The sequence below is a fragment of the Trachemys scripta genome, chromosome 4, assembly GCF_013100865.1.
Source record: "Trachemys scripta elegans isolate TJP31775 chromosome 4, CAS_Tse_1.0, whole genome shotgun sequence".
In the NCBI taxonomy this organism is placed as follows: Eukaryota; Metazoa; Chordata; order Testudines; family Emydidae; genus Trachemys; species Trachemys scripta.
Window position 1 is genome coordinate 30,623,276 of NC_048301.1, and position 23,659 is coordinate 30,646,934.

The window sequence follows — 23,659 nt, forward strand, 5'->3', positions numbered from 1 at the left end:
TCCTTATATAGCTGGCCATTCCACTTTTGGTGGTCCTAAGCCAGAGGAAGAAAGCAAGTATCAAATGGGAACACTGTCCCATCCATACTAAGCCACTACTTCTCTGCAGCAGGTATGGGACTCCTGCAGCTCTGTCCTGGCTCTCTGGTCAGTATGGTGCCTGGCCTACTCATTCCCAGAATTCACACTTCAAAAGGGATTACAAAAGGCATGGAAAGTTAATGAATGCAAATTAATACAATCTCCAGTCCCCTTCCTGAAACCTTTGGGTGGGCCAGAGTTTACTTCATTGCCCTTCTTCAATGCCTAAAATCCCCAACTCTCATAGAAAAGTAGCTGGAGACCCAGAGTTCAGTCTCTAAGGATTTTCAGCAAAGATTGCACAGGGTCAACCTCCCCACATTCAAGTCCCAAAAGGAACTAAAGAAATGAATTTAATTAAATAACTTTGTTTCTTTATAGTAAGATTTTATAATCTAATTTTTACAGCATAACATGGCTATTTTATAATCCACAGACATTATCTTCACAGTTTTACATAAAAATAAATAAAGAAAACAAATTGAGATCTGAACAGTTCAGTCCCCAAAAGCTTAGGTTTAGTTCACCTAAGTCTCAGTTACAGTTTTTGATCAACAAATCTATACACCCCTCCACTTGCTTATAGGAAGATTCAGTTGGAATCCATGCAGACTCTTCTTCTGCTGAAATCACTGTTAACCAGTCAGCTAACTGATTGACTAATCACTCAGTTAAGTGTATAGATTTAAAGAAAACCCTGTTACAAGAAAATACAAAACTGAGAATAACAAAATATAAATGACTCTTTCCCCATTACTACAGTTAAAGAAAAGTTGGTGAATCATATTAGTTGAGACAATTTAACTAGAACAATTTAGCGAAAATCAAAACAACATTCAAAGCATACAACTAAAGTAGAAGTTATTTTCCCTCCCAATTTGCTATAATTAATTTTCTATACAATATAAATAAAATGTGCTGTAATTGACATTGCCCATGCTTCCCTTTTAGAGGGTTAACAATATCACTAATCTGCTGCAAAATGCTTCAGAGTTAGGGACAACCGCCTGCTTTCTGCTCCTGGCCTCAGCTTCTCTTAACTCATACAGGGACATGGCCCTTTGTAAAGCAGCTGCCCTGACTGCTTGCCCTCATGGAATCTGACCCCAGCAACATGGAACCTATTGGAGCATACCCAAAACTTCCACACCAAATCCAGAAGCTTCTGGATGGGGAGTGCTAAATCTGCCGAGCAACAATGATCCAGACGCTACTCACTTCTACCTCCCCCAATGAGTCTCTTAAAGAGATATCTCCCTATTAGGCACATGGGTTACATTCCCACTTGCAGATGCCCACATGTGCAGAGAACTCTCCAAGTGGAATGCTATTGCTGAGGCAGCTGACCCTTTTTCCATGTGGCGTGAAAGAGCTGCACATGCAGAGGGTCCCATTTATGTGCATATTATTATTTATTATTCGTTATTTTATGTAACTACTACTACTAACAATAATAATACATGAGTACTTCTATAGCGCTTATCCATAGATCTCAAAGCGCTTTAAGAAATGGTCAATATCATTATCCCCATTTTACAGAGGGGCAACATAGCACCTAGAGGCCCAAATCAGGATCAGGGCTCCATTATGCTGAGTGATATACAAATCCATAAAATAGAAACATAATCCCTGCTCCATAGTCAAAGAAGACAAATGATCTATTAAGGGTGGGGAGAGAGAGTGTATATGAGAGACTTGGTGGGACAATACACATGACTGGAATGTCGGTATAGAAGGGTACAACTTACTCAGGAAGGACAGGCAGGGAAAAAAGGAAGGAGTCGTTACCTTATATATCAAGGATATATACACTCAGACTGAGTTTGAGATGGAAATAGGAGACAGACTTGTTGAAAGTCTCTGGGTAAGTGTAAACAAGGTTAAAAAAAAACCAGGGTGATGTCATGGTAGGGGGTCTCCTATAGACTACCTTTTCAAGAAAAAGAAGTGGATGAGGCTTTTTTTAAACAACTAACAAAATCATTCAAAGCACAGGACTTGGTGGTGATGGGGGATTTCGACTTCACAGACATCTGTTTGGGAAAAAAATACAGATTATCCAACAAGTTCTTGGAATACACTGGAGATAATTTTTCATTTCAGAAGGTGGAGAAAGCAACTGGGGAGAGGCTGTTCTAGATTTGATTTTGACAAATAGGGAGGAAGTGGCTGAGAATTTGAAAGTGAAAGGCAGCTTGGGTGAAAGTGATCATGAAATGATAGAGTTCATGATTCTAAGGAGTGGTAGGAGGGAAAACACCACAATAAAGATAATGGATTTCAAGAAGGCAGGCTTTAGCAAACTCAGAGAGTTGGTAGATAAGATCCTATGGGAAGCAAGTCTAAGGGGAAAAACAGTTTGAGAGAGTTGGCGCTTTTTCAAGGAGACATTATTAAGGGTACAAGAGCAAACTATCCCACTGCGCAGCAAAGATAGGAAGTATGGCAAGAGACCATCCTGGCTCTTCTAGCAGATCTTTAATTGTCTGAAACTCAAAAAAGAATCCTACAAAAAGTGGAAAGTAGGTCAAATTACAAAGGATGAATATGAACACACAAAACAAACAAAATTAAAAAGGCCAAGGCACCAAATGAGATTAAACTAGCTAGAGACATAAAGTGCAACAACAAAACATTCTACAAATAACATTAGAAGCAAGAGGAAGACTAAGGACAGGGTAGGCCTGTTATTCAATGAGTAGGGACAGACAATAACAGAAAATGTGGAAATAGCAGAAGTGCTAGATGACTTCTTTGTTTCAGTTTTCACCCAAAAGGATAGTAACAATTGGACATCTAATATAGTGAACATCAATGAAAATGAGGTAAGATCGGAGGCTAAACTAGGGAAAGAACAAGTTACATATTACTTAGACAAGTTAGATGTCTTAAAGTCACCAGGGCCTGAGGAAATACATCTTAGCATGCTCAAGGAGCTAACTGATGAGATATCTGAGCCATTAGCAATTATCTTTGAAAACTCATGAGATGAGAGAGATTCCAGAGGACTGGAAGAAGGCAAATATAGTGCCAGTCTATAAAAGGGGGAATAAGGACAACCCAGAGAATTACAGACCAGTCAACTTAACTTAACTGGAAAGATAATGGAGAAAATAATCAAGCAATCAATTTGCAAACAGCTAGAAAATAATAAGGTGATAAAGAACTGTCAGCCTGGATTTGTCAAGAAAAAGTAATGTAAAACCAACCCAATAGCTTTCTTTGACAGGGTAACAAGCCTTGTGGATGGGGGGAAGCGGTAGATGTGGTATATCTTGATTTTAGTAAGGCTTTCGATATTGTCTTGCATGACCTTCTCATAAACAAACTAGGGAAATGCAATCTAGATGGATCTACTATAAGGTGAGTGCATAACTAGTAGGACAACCATTCCCAGAGAGTAGTTATCAGTGGTTCACAGTCAAGCTGGAAGCCCATGTCAAATTGGGTCCCACTGGGTCCAGTTCTGTTCAATATCTTCATTAATGATTTAGATAATGGCATAGACAGTACACTTGTAAAGTTTGTGGATGATGCCAAGATGGGAAGGGTTGCAACTGCTTTGGAGGATAGGATTAAAATTCAAAATGATCTGGACAAACTGGAGAAATGGCCTGAAGTAAATAGGATGAAATTCAATAAGGACAAGTGCAAAGTACTCCATTTAGGAAGGAACAATCAATTGCACACATACAAGATTGGAAATTACTAGCTAGGAAAGGAATCTGAGGTTAGAGTGTATCACAAGCTAAATATGAGTCAACTGTGCAACACTTTGCAAAAAAAGCAAACATCATTCTGGGATGTATTAGCAGGAATGTTGTAAGCAAGACACAAGAAGTAATTCTTCTGCTCTACTCCGTGCTGATAAGGCCTCAACTGCAGTATTGTGTCCAGTTCTGGGTGCTACATTTCAGGAATGATATGGACAAATTGGAGAAAGTCCATAGGAGAGAAAAAAATATTAAAGATTTAGAAAACATGACCTATGAGGAAAGATTGACAAAAATGGGTTTGTTTAGTCCGGAAAAGGGAAAACTGAGGGGAGGGGGACATGATAACAGTTTTCAAGTGCATAAAAGGTTACAAGGCAGAGGGTGAAAAAATGTTCTAGTTAATCTCTGAGGACAGAACAAGAAGCAATAGGCTTAAATTGCAGCAAGAGCGGTTTAGGTTAGACATTAGGAAAATCTTCCTAACTGTCAGGGTAGTTAAGCACTGGAACAAATTGCCAAGGGAGGTTGTGGAATCTCCATCACTGGAGGTTTTTAAGAAATGTTTAGACAAATACCTATCAGAAATTGTCTAGTTATTACTTAGTCCTGGCTTGAGGGCAGGGGACTGGACTAGATGACCTCTTGAGGTCCCTTCAAATCCTACACTTCTGTTTCTGTAGCTTCTACATAATTGTTTTTATTTACAAAAATACATTTCCCCACTCCATCTTCTCACTGTGTTTCCCCCCCAGCTTTGAACCTAGCTGTTCTATGCTGGAATATTTGTTGTAGGTGTTGTGACAGAGATGGGTCTAGGAGAGAGATTTGTAAGAATGGATGAGTAGTGGCTTTATGAATCAGCTTAGGAAGAGCATTCCCTGTTTAAAGAACAAAGTGGAAGAAAGTGTATAGACATCTGTCTGAGAAGCTGAATATGAGACCTTGAAGCTGGCAACACTGGAAGAGCAGATGAGGCAGGGAGTGATGCAATCCGAGATCAGAGCAGATAGGTAGGGAGAGGGAGATCCATAACTGGTCTTGAAAGGAAGAACAAGAAACTTGAACTTGATACAGTGGCTAAGTGAGCATAGGTGCTGGAACTAGGAGTGCTGGGGGTGCTGCTGCACCCCCTGGCTTGAAGTGGTGTCCATCATAGACAGGGTTTATAATTTGGTTCAATGGCTCTCAGCACCCGCACTCTACAAATTGTTCCAGCACCCCTGAAAGTGAGAACCTCATGGTAGGAAAGATCCAAAGAAGGGATGATGATGTGGTCAAAGCCATGGCCAAGAAATATGGACATTAGCAGTTGCTTTTTGTACAGACTGGGGAGGGGTGGGGGCTGATTTGAGTATGAGGGAGGCCAGAGAAAAAGAGGTTGCAGTAGTGAACATGGAAGATGCTGAGAGCTGGGGTCAGAGCATTAGCGCAGAAAGAAATGTTCAGATTTTGAAAATGTGATGGAGGCAGAAGTGGCAGGGTTTGAACATAGCCTTGATGTGCGGGTCAAGAGAAAGGAAGGAATCAAAGATGACCCTTAGGTTAGTGAGCAATGAGGAGGCTGGTGATGGTGGTGACAGTCAGGAAGAAAGGGCAAAGCAGAGAGGGTTTCAGATCATGAGTACAATCTGTTGCTATGTTCCTAACGCAGCTCAGTTCATGGCACTGCTTGATTAAGAATTAAGTTTTTAGGGCAGTTTTGCCAGTCTTCCAATGCAGCTGCTTAGAGAACCAAAGCAATTTCAGTGATGGAAAACCCAGAAAGAAAGATTATATTTACTAACCATAAATTTGTGCCTGGATATTATGGTCATGAGTGTGTTAAAAATACTTAGGTGGTCAGATTAGATAGCAACAGCTTTTATATCTTTAAGAATTATAGTTAGGATTTGATAGACATCAATGACATATTGGAAAAATAGGGGTTTTCTTTTGTTTTTTTTATAGTAAGATAGGTAACACATTGTAAAGTCCTAGTGTAGTCATGTCAAGATGTAATTTTACCTCTGTGTAGCTGGTCAAGATGAATCATAGGCTAAGCAGAATTTCTAAGAGGAAGCTGATGATGAAGGAAGAGATAATGTAATATTTAGCCAAGGAAACCATTTTTATGAGAGATGAGTGTAAAGAAATATTATACTTGTTTAAGACAGACTGTTTCACAACTTCAAAGATCTTAACAAACATTAACTAACTAGTAAAAGGTTGAAAGCGTGGAGTTTTATGTAAAAGGATTGCAGTTTTTTTTTAAAGTGTGGACTCCTATTTCACTGAAGCAATTGCTAGAATATATTTACAGCCATAGCCATGGCAAATTGCATTCATTAAAACAGTGGTTTTGAAACTTTTTCTCTGGTGACCCAGTTGAAGAAAATTGTTGATGCCCATGACCCAATGGAGCTGGGGATGAGGGGTTTGGGGTGTGGGAGGGGCTCAGGGCTGGGGCAGAGGGTTGGAGTGTGGGGTTGAAGGCTGCGAGCTGGGGCCAGGAATGAGGGGTTCAGGGTGTGGGAGCGGGCTCTGGGCTGGGGCAGGGGGTTAGGGTGTGGGAGGGGGTTAGCGATCTGGGCTGGGGGTGCAGGTCTGGGGTGGGGCCAGGGATGAGGGGTTTGGGGTGCAGGAAGGGGTTCTGGGTGGGGGCTTGGGGCTGGGGCATGGGGTTGGGGTGCGGGCTTACCTCGGGCAGCTCCCAGTCAGCAGTGCCGTGGGGGTGCTATGGCAGGCTTCCTGCCTGTCCTAGCACTGCAGACCGCACTGCACCTCATAAGCGGCCAGCAGAGGCCCACAAGTAGCTTCGCACAGCTCTCACCTGCAGACACCGTCCCCCCGCCCCCCAGCTCCAATTGCCCAGGAACTGGCCAATGGGAGTGCGGAGCCAGTGCTCGGAGCAGGGGTAGCGTATGGAGCTCCATGGCCCCCTGCCTAGGAGCCGGACCTGCTGCTGACCACTTCCAGGGCACAGCGCGGTGTCAGAACAGGTAGGAACTAGCCTGCCTTAGCCAGGCAGCACTGCTGATGGGACTTTTAACAGCCCGGTCGGTGCTGCTGACCAGAGCCTCCGTGACCCAGTGCCTTATATTCCACGATCCAGTACTGGGTCGCGACCCGCAGTTTGAAAACCACTGCATTAAAGGACATTATAGTCCTTAAAATAATATCTAAAATCAGTGTTCTCTGCAGGAGAAAAGTATTTCCTTTTATATTGTACAAAAGACTGTCCAGAGCATAACAAATGCAAAATAATGCTTCACAAAAAATGATAGTCTAGAGTATACTAACCAAACTCATCCCTGGTATAACTTCTTTTGTGGAGTCATGCCAGGAATGAATCAGACCCAGTAAACCTTCTGTGAAGCCTATCCGGGTTTGTTAATACATCAAAGTAAGAAGGCATGTGCATAATCTGAAGTTAGACCACTTTTATGTAGTCCAAAATATTATATCTGAACTGTTTAGTTGTCTAATTTAATCTCCAACATTGGTCCCATTGAAGCAATGGCAAAACTTCTGCAGATTTCAATGGAGCAGAATGGGGTCCTATGATTGTCAGCTCCCAGGGAACAGAATCTCCCTTTATTTTCTCTTTGTTGAGCACACTAACAGTATTAACAAATAATAAATAAGGACATGTTAAAACTTTGATATAATATTTTAGTAGTTAGGCTAAGACAATATAAGGATATGTTAAATGTTTTCTGTTGCAGATTTATGTTGATGATGCTCCTTTGGCCTTCCCAGGACAATATCTTGTTAGCACAACAACAGCTGTATTAGTAGGAGGCATCATCTTTGTCATATTTATGATGCAAATGTATGAAATAAACATATGGAACAAAGTGAAAAGTAAAGTGAGGAAAAAGAACAAAGTATCGGTGTCTGAAACCTCAGGAACTGTTACTTCTACTTCTTTCTAGGTTGGACAACCACACTTCTAAATGAAATACAAGGTGACACCCAATAGCAAGTTATTCTATCCCCCTTTATTAAATCTATCTCTTACTTACATTTCCCAAGACATTCGCTGAAAGTAATTTCCTATTTAATATTGTTATGTTATCTATCTTCCTTCATTGATATTTTTATATATGTAATTTTTCCATCAGAATTTGGTTTCTTTGTAAACGTATGTATTGAAATCTACAGGAAAACCTATTCATTTTCAAATTATTTTATTAGGAAACTGTTTTCAGATGTTGTAAAGAACATCATTTGTAATAAGGCACCACTTAACATAAGTGAGAATGCCAATACAGTAAAAGTGTGTAACAACACTTACACTTTGTTATGAAGAGTGCTGGTAAGCCTTGGCTAGGCAGCGTTGCAAATGTTGTTCCGTTTATTCACTTCGGCGAAATAAAAATAAAAAGAGACCCGCTCACTACAATATTGACCTCCCGTGGCTCAGCAAATTCTCAGGTCCCGAGGGTACCAGACTAGAAAGGTTCAACCTGTATAAATTACTCAAACTTGTTGTATTTGGCTATTAAAGGGCAGACACAAGAACAGACTTGGCTAATTAGTGTTCTTCCATCCAGTGGTTGGATGTGCTTGCTGTGTGCATGCCCTGCATGTTGCTGCAGCTTGCAGCATAATCCTGTCTGCACTATCCAAATCTCAAGATTGTGTTGGTCCTTATTGTTATGAGCACTAAACGCACTCTTAAAACTGAAAAAATAAAACGTGTAGTGGGTGAGTAACTACCAGTAGTGGGTGAATAAAGATTGTTTCAAGATTCATAGCTAAAGTTCATTCTTCTTGAGAATCCTCACAAGTTTCTGGCATTTTGTTACTTTTATCTATTTAATAAAATCTAATATGTGGTTCACCTATTTCTCCAGAGGGACTTGATCACTTTCACTTTAAATCTTGAGTACTGGGGCTTGAATATACTTTAGAGTGCAATATAAAATTTAGGTGTTTGAGTTTTAAAGTGGATTCATGGAGCTCAGTAGAAGAAAAGCTGGATCCAACAACATAATTTTTAAAATGGGGAGAGAGAAAGAAGGCTGGGATTAGAACTAGTTGGGAATTTTTTGACAAAACATTTTTCATAGGAAAATCCAATTTGTCAAAACCAAAAACTTTTTGTGGAAACATATTGGTTTCAACAAAACATTTATCAGGGATAGAATTTCAATCAAGAGAGGTATGCACACACCCCACCTCCATAATATCCAATTGTTCAGTGATTAGGACACTCAGTTGGATTGTTGGAGATCTACGTTCAAGTCCGTGCTCTGCCTAATTCACGGCAGGGACTTGGACTGGGATCTCCCACACACCTGTTGAGTATCCTGATCACTGGGCTATAGAAACAATGTTCTCCCTTGCATGAATGCTCTCTCTCCCTCTCCCTCTCCCTGCCCGCCCCCCTTTATATCATTAATATAAAGTGGAACAACTCCAGTTGGTGAGAGATTGAGACTATAGCCCAGTGATTAGGGCACACTCTTGGGATGGTTACTGGATATTCTGGGGTTGGTATCACCCCAGCTATGGTTATTGGCTCACCTAGCATGAGACAACTCATCTGGAATGGTTATCAGCTATTCTGGGGTGGGTCTGTCATAGTTTTTTTGTGAATATTTTTTTGAAAGGTCTCATTTTTATTCTGATGTGGAACAAAAACAAATGTTGAAATCTTGAATTTTTTTATAAAATAGAATTTCCAGTCAGCCCTAGTTGAGATGTGCACTACAAGGAAGTGGGAGATAAGAAAAGGGAACTAGAAGGAGCTGGTATGACAATACATGAAGGCATTTAGAAGAGGGGAGAAGGGGGGAGGGATAGCTCAGTGGTTTGAGCATTGGCCTACTAAAAAAAAAGATAGTATATTTGGAGGTAATGAGGGAGGTCAGGGCATGTTAGGTTACAGTAGAGGTCTGGTTGAGGAGGGATCTCCTTAAATTAACCTAAAAAAAGACCATCAGTACTCAATATGTTAGCCTGATGAGTTAGCTGGAGAATGACACAATGTGCTTCCTTGCTCAAAGAGCTGAGTGTAATGCTTAATATTATGGAAGTTCCATATATATATATATATATGGTAAATGATTTTACTTGGCAGGTTTTGTATGTTTATCCAGTTTTGGGGAAAAAGTAAACCATGGGTCTGAAACAATCTTGCATGCTTTCCTCAAAGATTTTCCAAAGACAGTAGGCCACAGTACTGCACCTGGGTATTGTCAGAGGGAACGAAACAAGAATGCAGCACACCAGAAAGAAGCCACGGAGCGGCTCTTAACAGTTATGGAGCACCAAGCGGACACGTTCCAGGAGATACTAGCTCTTCAAACTGAGCAGCCCCGTGCCCATCCTCTCCTGCAGCTGCTGTCACAAAACTCTTTCCCATGCGCCCTCTCCCCCTTCCCCCACCCACTGTCAACAAACTCTTATCAACCTCCTGGCTCCACTCTCTACCCACAGCATTCCTCTCCTCCCTCCTCACAGTCCAGCAGTGTGGAATCCCACTACCCACTGCACTCAACACCCATCCCTCTGCAGTTTGGCCCTGTTGAAGTACAGCACCCACTGCATCATACTCCAAAGGAGAAGGTTGGGTATGATCCCTGGACATACACAAATCTGTAGCTATCTTGGGACCGCTCCTCCTTTTGAGACCTTCCATTCCCCCATTCCTTCCAGTCCCACCTCCTGCCCAATTCCTCTCCCTGCTGATGATTTTTTCATTTGACTCTCTCCTCTGGTTATCTTTCAATAAAAGAATTGTGTGTGTTTGAAAGCAATCTTTATTCTATTAAGTGAAAGCAAAAAGAGCACTGCAAAGCAACATACATACAGCTATGTTAAGGCCCCTTCTTGCATCACGTGCACCAATCACCTCCTAGCATTATAAGCACTGCAATCCCAAGTATAGCAACAAATATTAGTGGTTTTCAGCTTCAAATTGCTGCCTAAAGCATCCCTGATCCTTATGGCCCCATGCTGTGCCCCTCTAATAGCCCTTGTCTTCGCCTGTTCAAACTTGGCCACCAGGCTCTAACCCTCTGCGGTCCAGCCCTGAGTGAACCTTTCACCCTTCCCTTCACAAATATTATGGCATGCACAGCACACATAGGAAGCATAAGCATAGGAATATTATCATCAGCCATGTCCAGCTTCCCATACAGGCATTGCCAGCAGGCTTTTGAACGGCCGAATGCACACTACACAATCATTCTGCACTTGCTTAGCCTGTTGTTGAACCACTCCTTGCTGCTGTTAAGTTGCCCCGTGTATGACTTTATGACCTACGGCATTAAGGGGTAGGCAGGGTCTCCCAGAATCACAACGGGCATTTCTATTTTCCCCCATGGTGATTTTCTGGTCTGGGAAGAAAGTCCTTGCTTGCAGCTTCTTGAACAAGCCAGTGTTTCTAAAGATGCATGTGTCATGCATCTTTCCGGACCAGCCTGCGTTAATGGCTGTGAAACACCCACAGTGATCCACAAGTGCCTGGAGAAACATTGAGAAATACCCCTTGCGATTAATGTACTCGGTGGCTACGTGGGCTAGTGCGAGTTCATCACACAGTTCCATGAATGTGGCTTTTCTCATGCGAAAGTTCTGCAACCACTGCTTGTCCCCACAGATGTGCATCACGATGTGATCCCACCACTCAGTGCTTGTTTCCCAAGCCCAAAAGTGGTGTTCCACAATGGTTAGCACCTCCATGAATGCCACAAGAAATCTCGTGTCATAGCTACTACGCGTGGCAAGATCAATGTCGCACTCCTCTTGCCTTTGTAGTTTAAGGAATAACTCCACTGCCACTCGTGACATGTTGGTCAGTGCAAACAGCATTCTTATCAACAGCTCGGGATCCATTTTTGCAGCCAGAAAGAGGCAGGGTAGGACACGCAGTACACAAACCGTTGAAAGATGGCGCCAAATGCGGACGGAAGCACAGGGATTGCTGGGATATGAAGCAATGCATCATGGGGTATTGGGACAGGACCCAGGATGCCCCATGACCCCTTCTGCCTTCCCACAAGTCTTAGCAGCAGCAAAAGAGAAAGAGGTGCTCTGTGGGATAGCTGCCCCGAGTCCACCGCTCCGAATAGCGCCACAAGTGTGAACACGCTATTGCGCAGGCAGCTGTCAGTGTGAACACAACAGCAGTGTTCCTTCGGCACTCTCTGAGAGGTGCTGTAACTGCCGGCGCTGTAACTTTGTCGGTGTAGACATGCCCTGACTTGCTGTGTGACCTTGAGCAAGTCAAATAACCTATCTCTTCCTCAGTTTCCCCAGTAGCTTTTACTATCTTTAAAATAGTGATAATTACCTACCAACCTCACAGGCTGTTTTGAGGCATAAATAGCTAATGTTTTACAGCATTTTGAGTGTGTAAATTGTAATGGCAGCAAATTTAGGCCAACACTGAGTGCTTCTAAAAGTTCTACTCAAAGTTCAAAGATGAGACATTGTGGATGTGTATTTGCATAAAGGCATGGAATAACCCTATCAAATAAGCAACTATACTATAAGAAAAAGTTAATCACTCATGGAAAGTTAGGCATTTTTCAGATGTAGCTGCAACAGTCCAAAGCAATATAAATAAGTGATTCAAAGTTCTGTAAACAGAAATCATATGTGTTGTAACATTTTGGAAAAGTTTTATTTCTGAGAATGATTTAACATTCTAATAAGCTTTTATTTTCATGATCCATGTAACCTCATTTACTAGCAATTTTCTAATATTTACATATTTACATGACTTAAGTGAATAGTATAAATAGTGAAACAATAATGGAGGCCTGTTAAAATCCATAGGGAACATCCATGTCAATCCCTGAAGTTACCAAAGAGCCAAATTCATCCCTTGTGTTCAAATGTCATGTTGGGACCCAGTTTGGAGAAGCAATGAATGTTTCTCGGAACAGCTAGTTCTGGAGCACACAAGTAGTCTATACTCTTGTTGTAGGATAATTGACTGCCCTGGTGGCTGATTAGTAAATAAGCACCTGGATCTAATAGTGGTTAGCCAAGCTCATTTAGAGCAACTCCAGAGGGAGACAAGAGGCTCCCATAGAGAGGAGCTCTCAAGAGGAACCTGAGCCAGAGGGCTGAATACCTAGAAGGTAAACTCTCTGGGGAACCTGTTAGGCTGGGGAGCCTGTAAGAGTAGCTCCTGGAGAGGAGAGCCTCTGAGACAGAAGGCTTTACCATTCATGCTTCCAAGCCCAGCCTGGCAAGGATCGCCTGCTGTCCCTGGAGAAAAGTTGCAGTGGATAGACCTCCCTGGAACCCAGATTCCAGAGAAGAACATTACTCTAGTAGGGGCAAGAGACCTAACACCATGGGTAAAGGCTGGAACCAGGGAGGAAGAGCATGGGTAGAGGTGAATGTGACTCAGGTGAGGAACATGGACTAAGAATGACCTGGTCACCCCACTGGGATGTTGGGGTGAAAGTTTTGTTTATGTTCTGCATTGGCTTTTTTGCTAATAAATTAGACCCTCCACAACAAGGGCCTCTTTAGCACTTATCTGGCTGTTTGGACTTATTGATACTTGATTTTCCCCTTGGTCAGGGTAAGGGCTTGTCTGTAACACTGTGCCTGCTTGCAAGGGGCTAAGCTGGGTCAGTGTGGAATGGTGACAGGTAGGTTTGTGAACACCAATGCTGGACAAACAGGAAAGGTTTATGATGCTAGGGTTCTCAAGAGAGTGGAACTGTACTTGAGAAGGGAAGAAGAGACTTAATTCCCCAGAAACCACATGATTCTCTAAGGTATTTCTGTACCAGCAGTTAATTTGGAGAACCCCATATACCCACTTCTAACTTGGCTAATGTAACAAAACCCCAACATCAGTGATCCAACAAAAAGGGAATTTGGTTACAGACTGAGTAACTGCAGAATGGTCATAGAGTGTGCATTTGGGCAGCTGAAAGCTCATTGACAATGTCTGGATGCCATTGTGGCCAACACCCTTTGCATAATCATGACATGCTGTACCCCTCAAGACATATGTGAAGGGAAAGGGAAATAGTTCAGTATGGAGTAGGCACAGGACCAGAGGTGCCAGAAGGGCCATGTGCTCCCCCCCCCCCTTTACTGGTCATAAGGGTGAGCAACAGGGGGAGGTGTGGAGAGAAGCGAGTGGTGGCTCATGAAGAAGGGGTGGGGTAGGGGCTCAGGAAGGAGGAGTGGGGCAGGGCCTCCAGAGTCATGGCCATCATTCAGGCGCCTATGGTCCCTCCCACACACACACTTTTAGGGTGCTTCTGCCACACCTGCACAGTGACAGGACAGAACTAGTTTGCAAAGCTTATACTAACAACTGGATTCCATCCATGTGAACACTAGTCCTGGTTCCTGTTGGGCAAGTGAAATCCAGGATGCAATATAGTCTCACATCCTGAAACAACAGGGAGGGAAATAGTGCCCTCAGCAGAGGCAGAAGTCACTATCTCACCCTGAGGAGCCACTTTTAAAGCACTAGAGAACACTTGCATAGAGTTGCGAGCCAACATAAATTTTTGTAGGTTTTGATTTCCTACAGCCAACATTCTGTACCTATTGACCATAGGCAATTGTGTGAGGGCACCTCCTCAAGGTTAACACCTTTAGCCATGTGTTTGTGTGCAGAGAGTGCTGACACAGCTCTATTAACATAATACAAAACATTGCACAATTATGGCAACACCTCTGTTAAGAAGTTCCTTATCAAGAACAGTCAATTAGTTGTAAACCACTTTAAAAACAGTTCTGTAAGTGGTTGTGAGGGGCTTCAGAATATTTCTTTTCACCATTCACTGATAGCCTTGCCTATAGCATTTATCAGCTGTTATACCTGACTACGCCCAATGTTTAAAGTGGTCAAGGTTTGTTGGAGTTTGGGGGAGGGAGGGGCCATTTAAGCACTGTTTGGTGTCTCATGTCTTTACTGTTAATTTAATTGTTTCCTTTTTCTGTATACTAAATTAATATATTAACCAAGCCACAAAGAGATGTATGTAAACTTTTCCTATATGTTTAATTCTGCTGCTAGTGAAAGTATCCAGCATTCTGATCACACTTTACTTTTCATATTCCGTCGGTGGGCTTTTTAAAATTATGATATTTAGGGCCCAGGGAGTGGGCATGGGAGAGAGAGGGAATTCTTTGCAGTGTTAGGGCTGCAGTGACTTATGGAAGTCAGTCATGTGCTCTGTATTTTTGGGCCCGATGCCAAATCTGGAGAAAATAGCCCATTGATCATACTAGAAAGGAGGGCCTACACACAAGTCAAGGGAACAGTAATGTTACAAGTGACACATGGAACATTAAGGGGTGGGGGGGGAAATCTTGACAGAACTGCAAATCCAAAAACAATGGGCCAGGCTCCCTGAGCAATGCGCACACATTATGTGCGTGAACCTGTCTCCTTGTCCTTTCCCTCCCCCTCCCCATACTCCTGCAAATGGTAGTGGAAAATTGTCCCGGCGGGGACATCTCCTGTCTGGAGTTAAAGAGGCAGACACAAGCTGGGTTTCAGGGAGTGCCACAGGCTTATTGTTCCCCTCCTGCGTGCTCAGGGGGGTTCCCCTGTAAGGGGTTTCAGGTGCTGGTAGAGGGTGTTGTGCCAGGAGTCCTGAAGGATCCTCCCTGTCACTCAGGAGGTTGTGTCCTCCACCTCCACAGAGCCCTGGGGAGTAGCTAAAGGAGAAGTAGCAGGAGGAGAAGGAGATGGCACCAGTTCCCAGAGAGGCACAGTGGCCCTGGCTGGTGGGGCCCCAAATTCGTTTGGCTACCAGCTGAATGAGTGACTACATCAGGGCTTGATTCCATTCCTTGAGGCATGCATCCTGCTTTGGGAACTGGTTCATCCGTGCCTTCTCCTGCCGAAGAGTCTCATACTCCCAAGCCTTGAGGAACTCAAACTGCTCCTGATTTCTCCTGTCCATGCCACTGCGCAGGACCTCCATGGTCCTTCATCATCTGTCTCTGGGGTGCTGCTCCTGCCCTCCTTGCAGAAATGGTTTTCATTTGGCAGTGGAAATTCCTGCCAATTCAAAGGCAAGGATAGCATTACATTTTTATTTCCTTTGAGGGAAGCTAACAAATTCTTCCATGCAACATAGCTGTGTTGCCAAAGGCCTCAATATTGATACCTTTTAGCAGTTCAGGAATGTGACTGTTACACTCTCCTTCAGTCTCAGACTTCTGCAGTCCCCTAGGAAGGAGCAGAGGTTAATAATAGTAAGATACCTGTAGTAATGTGTAAGCAGGGTCTGAATGAGCTCTCCTGTGCTGGAATCAGGGGCCCATGCCCTCCCCTTTGCCCCCTCACCACTTTTTAATAAAAGAATCACATGCACTGTGGGGAAAAAACATGATCATACTGCTAAAGGCCAAGATGCATGTTGTACTACTGGGAGAATTTAGTGCAACTGCGCAAGTGCAGAATTCATGTCCCCTGCAGATTCTCTCCCCCCGCCCATCCCCAGAATAATAGATTCTGTTGGGGAGGCACTGCAATTACATCTTTTGCCTACCAGGGGCTGCTGTAAATTCCTGCTTCCTCCAGCCTCCTTGAAATCTCCCAGCTCAGGTGAATGTTCCTGCTGCTCTGGGAGAAGTCCTAGAGGATGGTGTAGTTTAACCGCACATTGTGATCCACGCCCAGGTATGCTTGGCAGACAATGCAGCTGCAATCAGAATATGATCTATGTTCACCTGTACTCATCAAAAGAGTGCAGCAGAAAACTGTTCTGAAGTGGTCAGCCCAGTTTGCTACTACCACTGGTAACAGAGTCACAAGGCTTTTATATAGATGTGGTAAGGGTCAAGCAGAAAAGGGTTCACTGCATTGTAGGAATGGGTCTGGAGGAATACTGAAACTTGGGATCTGGATCTTGCCCCGTCCACACACTACATTGTACCATGGGTACAGGTCCATGCTACAATGGAGGCACGTGCATACCCATGCCCTCAGGCATGCTAGATTCCTCGTCTTGTACTCGCCTCCAGACTCATGCTTCAGGGACTTAGGGTGTGTGTGTGTGTGCGTGTGTGTGAGAGAGAGAGAGCGCTATGGCACAACAATGCACATGGAGACATGTACAGTCACTGGTATTGTAGTCTAAGAGATACTGTTTTCCAGGGTACAGTCCCCCATTCTGTTGGTATGACCTGCATTCTTTGTTCTTAAATGTATGATGCTGTACTTGGGTGTACAAAAATGCATTTTATTTATATGGTCCCAGATTAACAAGTGATCCACATTACTCTGAGACTGCTCTGGCCTCATCATTATTTACCACGCTGCCAATCTTTGTGACAGCCACAAATTTTATACACCATGAGTTTAGATTTACTTCCAGATCATTGATAAAAATGTTGAATAGCATTAGGCTTAGTAATGATCCCTGCAGAACCCCCCTAGAAACACCACATTCAATAATGATTCCCTCTTGATAACTACTATTTGATATGTCAGTTAGCCAACTGATATGTCAGGTCTTACCTCATTTGAGATTTGCTGCCCTGGCAATGAGAGTAACCTGTCTCTTGGTCAAAACTAAAAACTTAGCCTGCCTCTCTGATATCTCCTTATGGCTATCTAGCGATCAGCTCAAGCTCAGCATAGCTAAAATAGAGCTCTTAAATCTTTCCCCCCAAAGCCTTCCTTCCACTGCTTTTCTCGATCACTCTGGACAATATCATCATCATCCTGCCTGTCACTCAGGCCTGTAACCTGGGCATCATCTTTGACTTGGACCTCTCTCTAGGTCCTTACATCCAGGCTATTTCTAAATCTTGCCAATTCTTTTTGCAAAACATCTCAAAAATATTTCCTTTCCTATCTATTCACACAGCTAAAACTCTCATCCAAGTTTTCATAGTCTTGTATCTTGATCTCTGGCCTTGATGAATGCTCATGTCCATTCTGCAAAGATCATTCTCTAGCTCATCTCTTTGACCATGTCACTCTTCTCTTCAAATCCTTCCACTGGCTCCCTCTTCTCTTCTCTATTGCATTAAATGTAAGTAGCTTATCTTCACTTTCAAGACCCACAACAGTCCTTCTCCATGCTATTTATCATCTCTTATTGACTACTGAGATGTCAACTCCTGCCTCCGATCAGTTCATGATGCCAGTCTCCATTACCCATTTGTTAAACTTTCAAACAAGCACCTTTCTACTTTCTTCTAAGACACCCCTGATACTTCGGAGGATCTCCCTGTAAATATCCACAAAACGAACTCATTATCACCTTCAAATCCCTACTTAAAACTCTCCTTTGGTGCGATGCCTACAAAAAATTTGACAATGGCTAGGCCATTGTTATGCTGAGCCCACTGCCTGTCATACTTGATCAACATTGCTCTGTTGTTTCCTTGTGCTCCCTCATCTGCATATCTATATCTATCTAGTGTCTCTTGTCTTCTACGGGTGCAGGGTTGTCTTGGACGGGTGCAGGGTTAATTCGAATTAAGGCTGCTAAATCCGAATTAAAGTCGTAGTGTAGACCAGGCCTTTGATTGTAAACTCTCGAGAGCTTGGACTGTCTTTGTCCTGTGTTTGTACAGAGCCGAGCACAATGGGGTCCTGGTCCATGACTGGGGTTCCTAGGTGCTACAGTAACACAAATAGCAACCTGCACCTTGTTTATGTTAATTTTCTCACATCTTCTGCTACTCCCCGTTCTCCACACCATCCCACTTCTATGTTGTCTTTCCTAGTATCCAGCACCCCAGTCTCAGGAAATGGGGTAAATCTTTGGCTTATTTTCCTACCTTGCTCTGCTCCCTGGTTTAGTTGCACATTTCCACAGGTCTGTAGAATATACCAGTTCCTATTTGTATGTTTGATCTCTCCTGGATCTCAAATGGTCCAGTTCTACATGGCAATTGCCAATGCTGTTAGATATATTGCTTATGTGTCAACAGTGTAACACTGTTGCAAAAAAAGCAAACATCATTCTGGGACGTATTAGCAGAAGTGTTGTAAGCAAGACACGAGAAGTAATTCTTTCGCTTTACTCCATGCTGATTAGGCCTCAACTGGAATATTGTGTCCAGTTCCGGGAGCTACATTTCAGGAAGGATGTGGACAAATTGGAGAAAGTCCAGAGAAGAGCAACAAAAATGATTAAAGGTCTAGAAAACATGACCTATGACCAGGGCTGCCCAGAGGATTCAGGGGGCCTGGGGTCTTCGGTGGCAGGGGGCCCTTGCTGCCGAATTGCTGCCAAAGACCAGGCACTTTGGCGGCGGGTCCTGGGGCAGAAGGTCCTCCCGCCATGGGTCTTTGGGGCACTTTGGCGGTGGGTCCCAGGGCAGAAGGACCCCCCAGGCCCCGCAAGAGTTTTCCGGGACCCCCAGAGTGAGTGAAGGACCCCGCTCCAGGGGCCCTGAAAAACTCTCATGGGGGCCCCTGCGGGGCCCAGGGCAAATTGCCCCACTTGTGCCCCCACCCCCGGGGCGGTCCAGGCTATGAGGGAAGATTGAAAAAAAAAAATGGGTTTGTTTAGTTTGGAAAAGAGAAGACTGAGAGGGGACATAACAGTTTTCAAGTATGTAAAAGATTGTTATAACAAGGACGGAGAAAAATTGTTGTTCTTATCGTCTGAGGATAAGACAAGAAGTAATGGGCTTAAATTGCAGCAAGGGACATTTAAGTTGGACATTAGGACAAACTTCCTAACTGTTCAGAGTAGTTGAGCATTGGAACAAATTGCCTAGGGAGGTTGTGGAATCTCCATTATTGGAGATTTTTAAGGGCAAGTTAGACAAACACCTGTCAGGAATGATCAATAATACTTAGTCCTGCCATGAGGCAAGAAACTAGACTAGATGACCTCTCAAGGTCCCTTCCAGTCCTATGATTCTATATGTCTTGCCTCTGGGCATGGCATGAGGGTGATAGTGTTTGGGGAGATCATGCCTATTACTCTGTGGTTCCTTTGGTCTGTCGTGTCATTTGTTCTCACCTTATATGTACTTTTCAGTGTTCTGTATATTACCTTACTATCTCTTTTTTTTTTTTTTTTTTTTTTTCCCTCCCTCCCTTCTAGCATCCTATATTAGGAGATGTAGTATGGGCTCATCTCTGCCAGAGGGACAGGCCACTGGTTCCTTCTATGGTGTCCAGCCAGTTTTCCCCATCCTGCCTCTCTACCTAGTTCCAGTGGAGCTGCTTGTGAAGACAGGGGATGACTACCAGATGGCCAAAAACTATAGGAAGGTAAGTGTCCTTCCTCAAGACTGTTTCAGATGAGACCTGGGGAAGGAGCCCACACTATGCTCTTTCATTGATGTACTAATTATAACTTATGTATATCAGCATGCTGGATGGCTTAAAGTGCTCCTCCAAAGACGCCTGAACATCCCACATACACCAGTTTCAGATATGTCTCTTTTGGGGTGGGTGGTGGTAATGTGGCATCCCAAATCTGTCTATCTTTTAACGTGTATAATTAATCATCTTGGTTGAATTAGTTGTTTTTCAGACTGAACCACAGGGAACTGTTCTCCTTCCTTCTTTCTAATACAAAACAAAGTTTTAGTTTTGTATCAGCTCTGTGTCTTTTCTTTACTTTTACTATGGCACCAATACTGCCAACCCCAAGCATTCAAAAATCATGAGACAGTACCCAAAATCATGAGATTGGCCTAAACATCATGAGATACTTTGGGTGCTTTTTAGAACCTAAGAATGGCCATACTGGGTTAGACCAATGGTCCATCTAGCTCAGTATCCTGCCTTCTGACAGTGATCAATGCCAGATGCTTCAGAGGGAATGAAAAAACAGGTGATGGATCATGCAATAATTCCCTTGTTGTCCAGTCCCAGCATCTGGCAGTCAGAGACATAGAGACACCCAGAGTATGAGGTTGCATCCCTGACCATCTTGGATAATGGCCATTGATGGACTTAACCACTATTAGCTTATCTAATTCTTTTTTTAATCCAGTTATATTTTTGGTCTTCACAACATCCCCTGGCAATGAGTTCCATGGGTTGACTGCATTGTGTGAAGAAGTACTTCCTTTTATTTGTTTTAAACCTGCTGCCTATTCATTTAATTTGGTGACACCTGGTTCTCATGTTATGTGAAGAGGTTAAATAACACTTTCTTCACACCATTCATGACTTTACAGATCTCTGCCATATCATTTCTTAGTCATCTCTTTTCGATGAACGGGCCCAGTCTTTTTAATCTCTCCTCATATGGAAGCTGTTCTATACCCTTAATCATTTTTGTTGCCCTCCTCTGTATCTTTTCCATTTCTAATATAACTTTTTTGAGATGCGGCGACCAGAATTGCACACAGTATTCAAAGTGTGAGCATTGGATTTATATAGGGGCATTATGATATTTTCTGTCTTCTTATATTTCCCTTTCCTAATGGTTCCTAACATTGTTAGTTTTTTTGACTGCCGCTGCACATTGAGCAGATGTTTTCAAAGAACTACCACAATGACACCACAATCTCTTTGTTGAGTGGTAACAGCTAACTTAGACCACATCATTTTGTATGTATAATCAGGGCCAGCTCTAGGCACCAGCAAAGCAAGCAGTTGCTTGGGACTGCAAATTTGCAGGGGCGCAAGAATCCAGCATGGGAGCTGAGAATCAACAGGGGGCCCTGGGAGCTGTAGTTCCTTGGTTAGCTCCCTGCCTAGAGCCAGCCCTGGAGCAGGGAAAGAACTACATTTCCCAGCATTCCCTCGGCCGCAATTAACAGGAAAGGGAGGGGGAAGGAGTGTGGAACTGAAACCTCATGCTGCGGCTTGCTGTGAATGGTAGGGACAGAGCCAGCTCTAGGTTTTTTGCCACCCCCGCCCCACCCCAGCCCTGGGCTCCCCCTGCACCCCTGTGTTGCCCCTGCCCTGGACTCTTCCCAACCCCCCCCCCCACACACCCTGCTGCCCCAGCTCTGGCCCTCACCTGCACCCCCCTGCTGCCCCAGCCCTGGGGTCTCCCCCCACCCACATCTCCTGCCATCCCAGCCTTGGGCTCTTCTCCCCCACACACACCTGCACCCCCTGCTGCCCCAGCTCTGCCCCCCCCCCCACCTCCTGCCGCCCCAGCCCTGGGCTCTCCCCTAAAGAAAGAATTGGGTGGACTAAATGGACAGTGCACCTCTCTATCTGAAGCCTAGCAAGGGAGGTACATGGATCCCACTTGAATTTAAAATGAAAAGTAAGGGATGGGAGGCTCTACTAGGACCTGGGCAGCTTTAGATACAGTACCAGGCACATAGGAGGATTTACACTTCTGAGCCATGGAAGCAGAAATTGACTTTTTTTTCCCCCCAGATTTAGCTAATATTCAGAAAGGGAATCTAGCACCTCCCTTCCAGATTTGAACACCCTCAAAATTCAGGAGTGCTCAAGCTCAATTTGGGCAGCTGATACTTCATTTCTCCCAAATCAAATATACTGAACCACTGTAACTTGCTGTAGAAAAAGTAGAATAAATTGAGCAAGAAATGCTTCCCAGTGGTTATTAGGACTGGAATTGCTATTTTCAACAGCCATTGCTTTTAGTTTTATTTGTCTAAAAGGAAGACAGTGATATAGCATTGGCAAATTCCCCATAGAGACAAAGAATGGAACAAAAGAATAAAGGCACTTAAACTTTTCCTCATTTATGTAGGACAGTCTTATAATATGCATCCAGATATCCTTCAATCACACAAGCTGAAAGTTGTTCTACTTTATTGCAGTTCTGTAACCATATGGGAACCAATCCTGTCTGTGTTCTGTGCACATCCAAAATTCCTGCTGAATGACCTACCCTGGGAGTGAGTTACCAGTGACCCAGGGCTGGGGCTGCAGGAGGGTGCAGGTGGGGGGTGGGGGGAGAGAGAGAGCCCCGGGCTGAGGGGGAGGGGCAGCCAAAATTTTTTTTGCTTGGGGCAGCAAAAAACCTAGAGCCGGCCCTGTGTATAATTGAGATTATTTTCCAGTGTGCGTTGCTTTGCATTTATCAACATTAAATTTCATCTGCCATTGTGTTGCCCAGTCACCTAGTTTTGCTAGATCCCTTTGAAACTCTTAGTTAAGTCCAAATTAGACTGCAATCTTGAGTAATTTTGTATTGTCTGCAAATTTTGGCACCTGACTGTTTAACCCTATTTCCAGATCATTTATGAATATGTTGAACAGCACTGATCCCAGTACCGATCCTTAGGGGAAGCTGCTATTTACCTCTCTCCATTCTGAAAACTGACCATTTATTCCTACCCTTTGTTACCTGTCTTTTAACCAGTTGCTCATCCATGAGGGGACCTTTCCTCTTATCCCATGACAGCTTCTTTTGCGTAGAGTCTTTGGTGAGGGACCTTTTCAAAGGCTTTCTGAAAGTCCAAGTACACTATATCCACTGGATCACCCTTGCCCACATATTTGCTGACCCCCCCCCCCTCAAAGAACTCTAATGGTTTGGTGAGACATGATTTCCCTTTACAATAGCTGTGTTGACTAAACTCCAACATATTGTGTTCATCTATGTGTCTGATCATTCTCTTCTTTACTATATTTCAATCAATTTGCCTGGTACTGAAGTTTGGTTTAGTGGCTTGTAATTGCCAGGATTGTCTCTGGAGCCTTTGTTAAAAAAAAATTGGCATCACATTAGCTAACCTCCAGTCATCTGGTACAGAAGCTGATTTAAGCTATATGCTACACACCATATTTATGCAACTTTATATTTCAGTTCCTTCAGAATTCTTGAGTGCACACTATCTGGTCCTGGTGACTTATTACAGTTTAATTTATTAATTTGTTCCAAAACCACCTCTATTGACACCTCAGTCTGGTACAGTTTCTTAGCTGTTTTGCCTAGAAAAAGAATGGCTCGGGGTGGGAATCTCCCTCACATTCTCTGCAGTGAAAACAGATGCAAAGAATTTGTTTAGCTTCT

General features: G+C 43.5%; 1 protein-coding gene across 1 annotated transcript in view; it reads left to right on the forward strand.

Annotated features, from left to right (window-relative positions):
* CATSPERB (cation channel sperm associated auxiliary subunit beta) overlaps window positions 1-8,570 on the forward strand; it is an 84,624-nt gene extending 76,054 nt beyond the window's left edge. The window contains exon 26 of the mRNA XM_034767932.1: window positions 7,502-8,570. Coding sequence (XP_034623823.1) covers window positions 7,502-7,711 — 210 coding nt within the window. The 3' untranslated portion in view covers window positions 7,712-8,570. The remainder of the gene's footprint in view (window positions 1-7,501) is intronic.
* The last annotated feature ends 15,089 nt before the right edge of the window (window positions 8,571-23,659 follow it).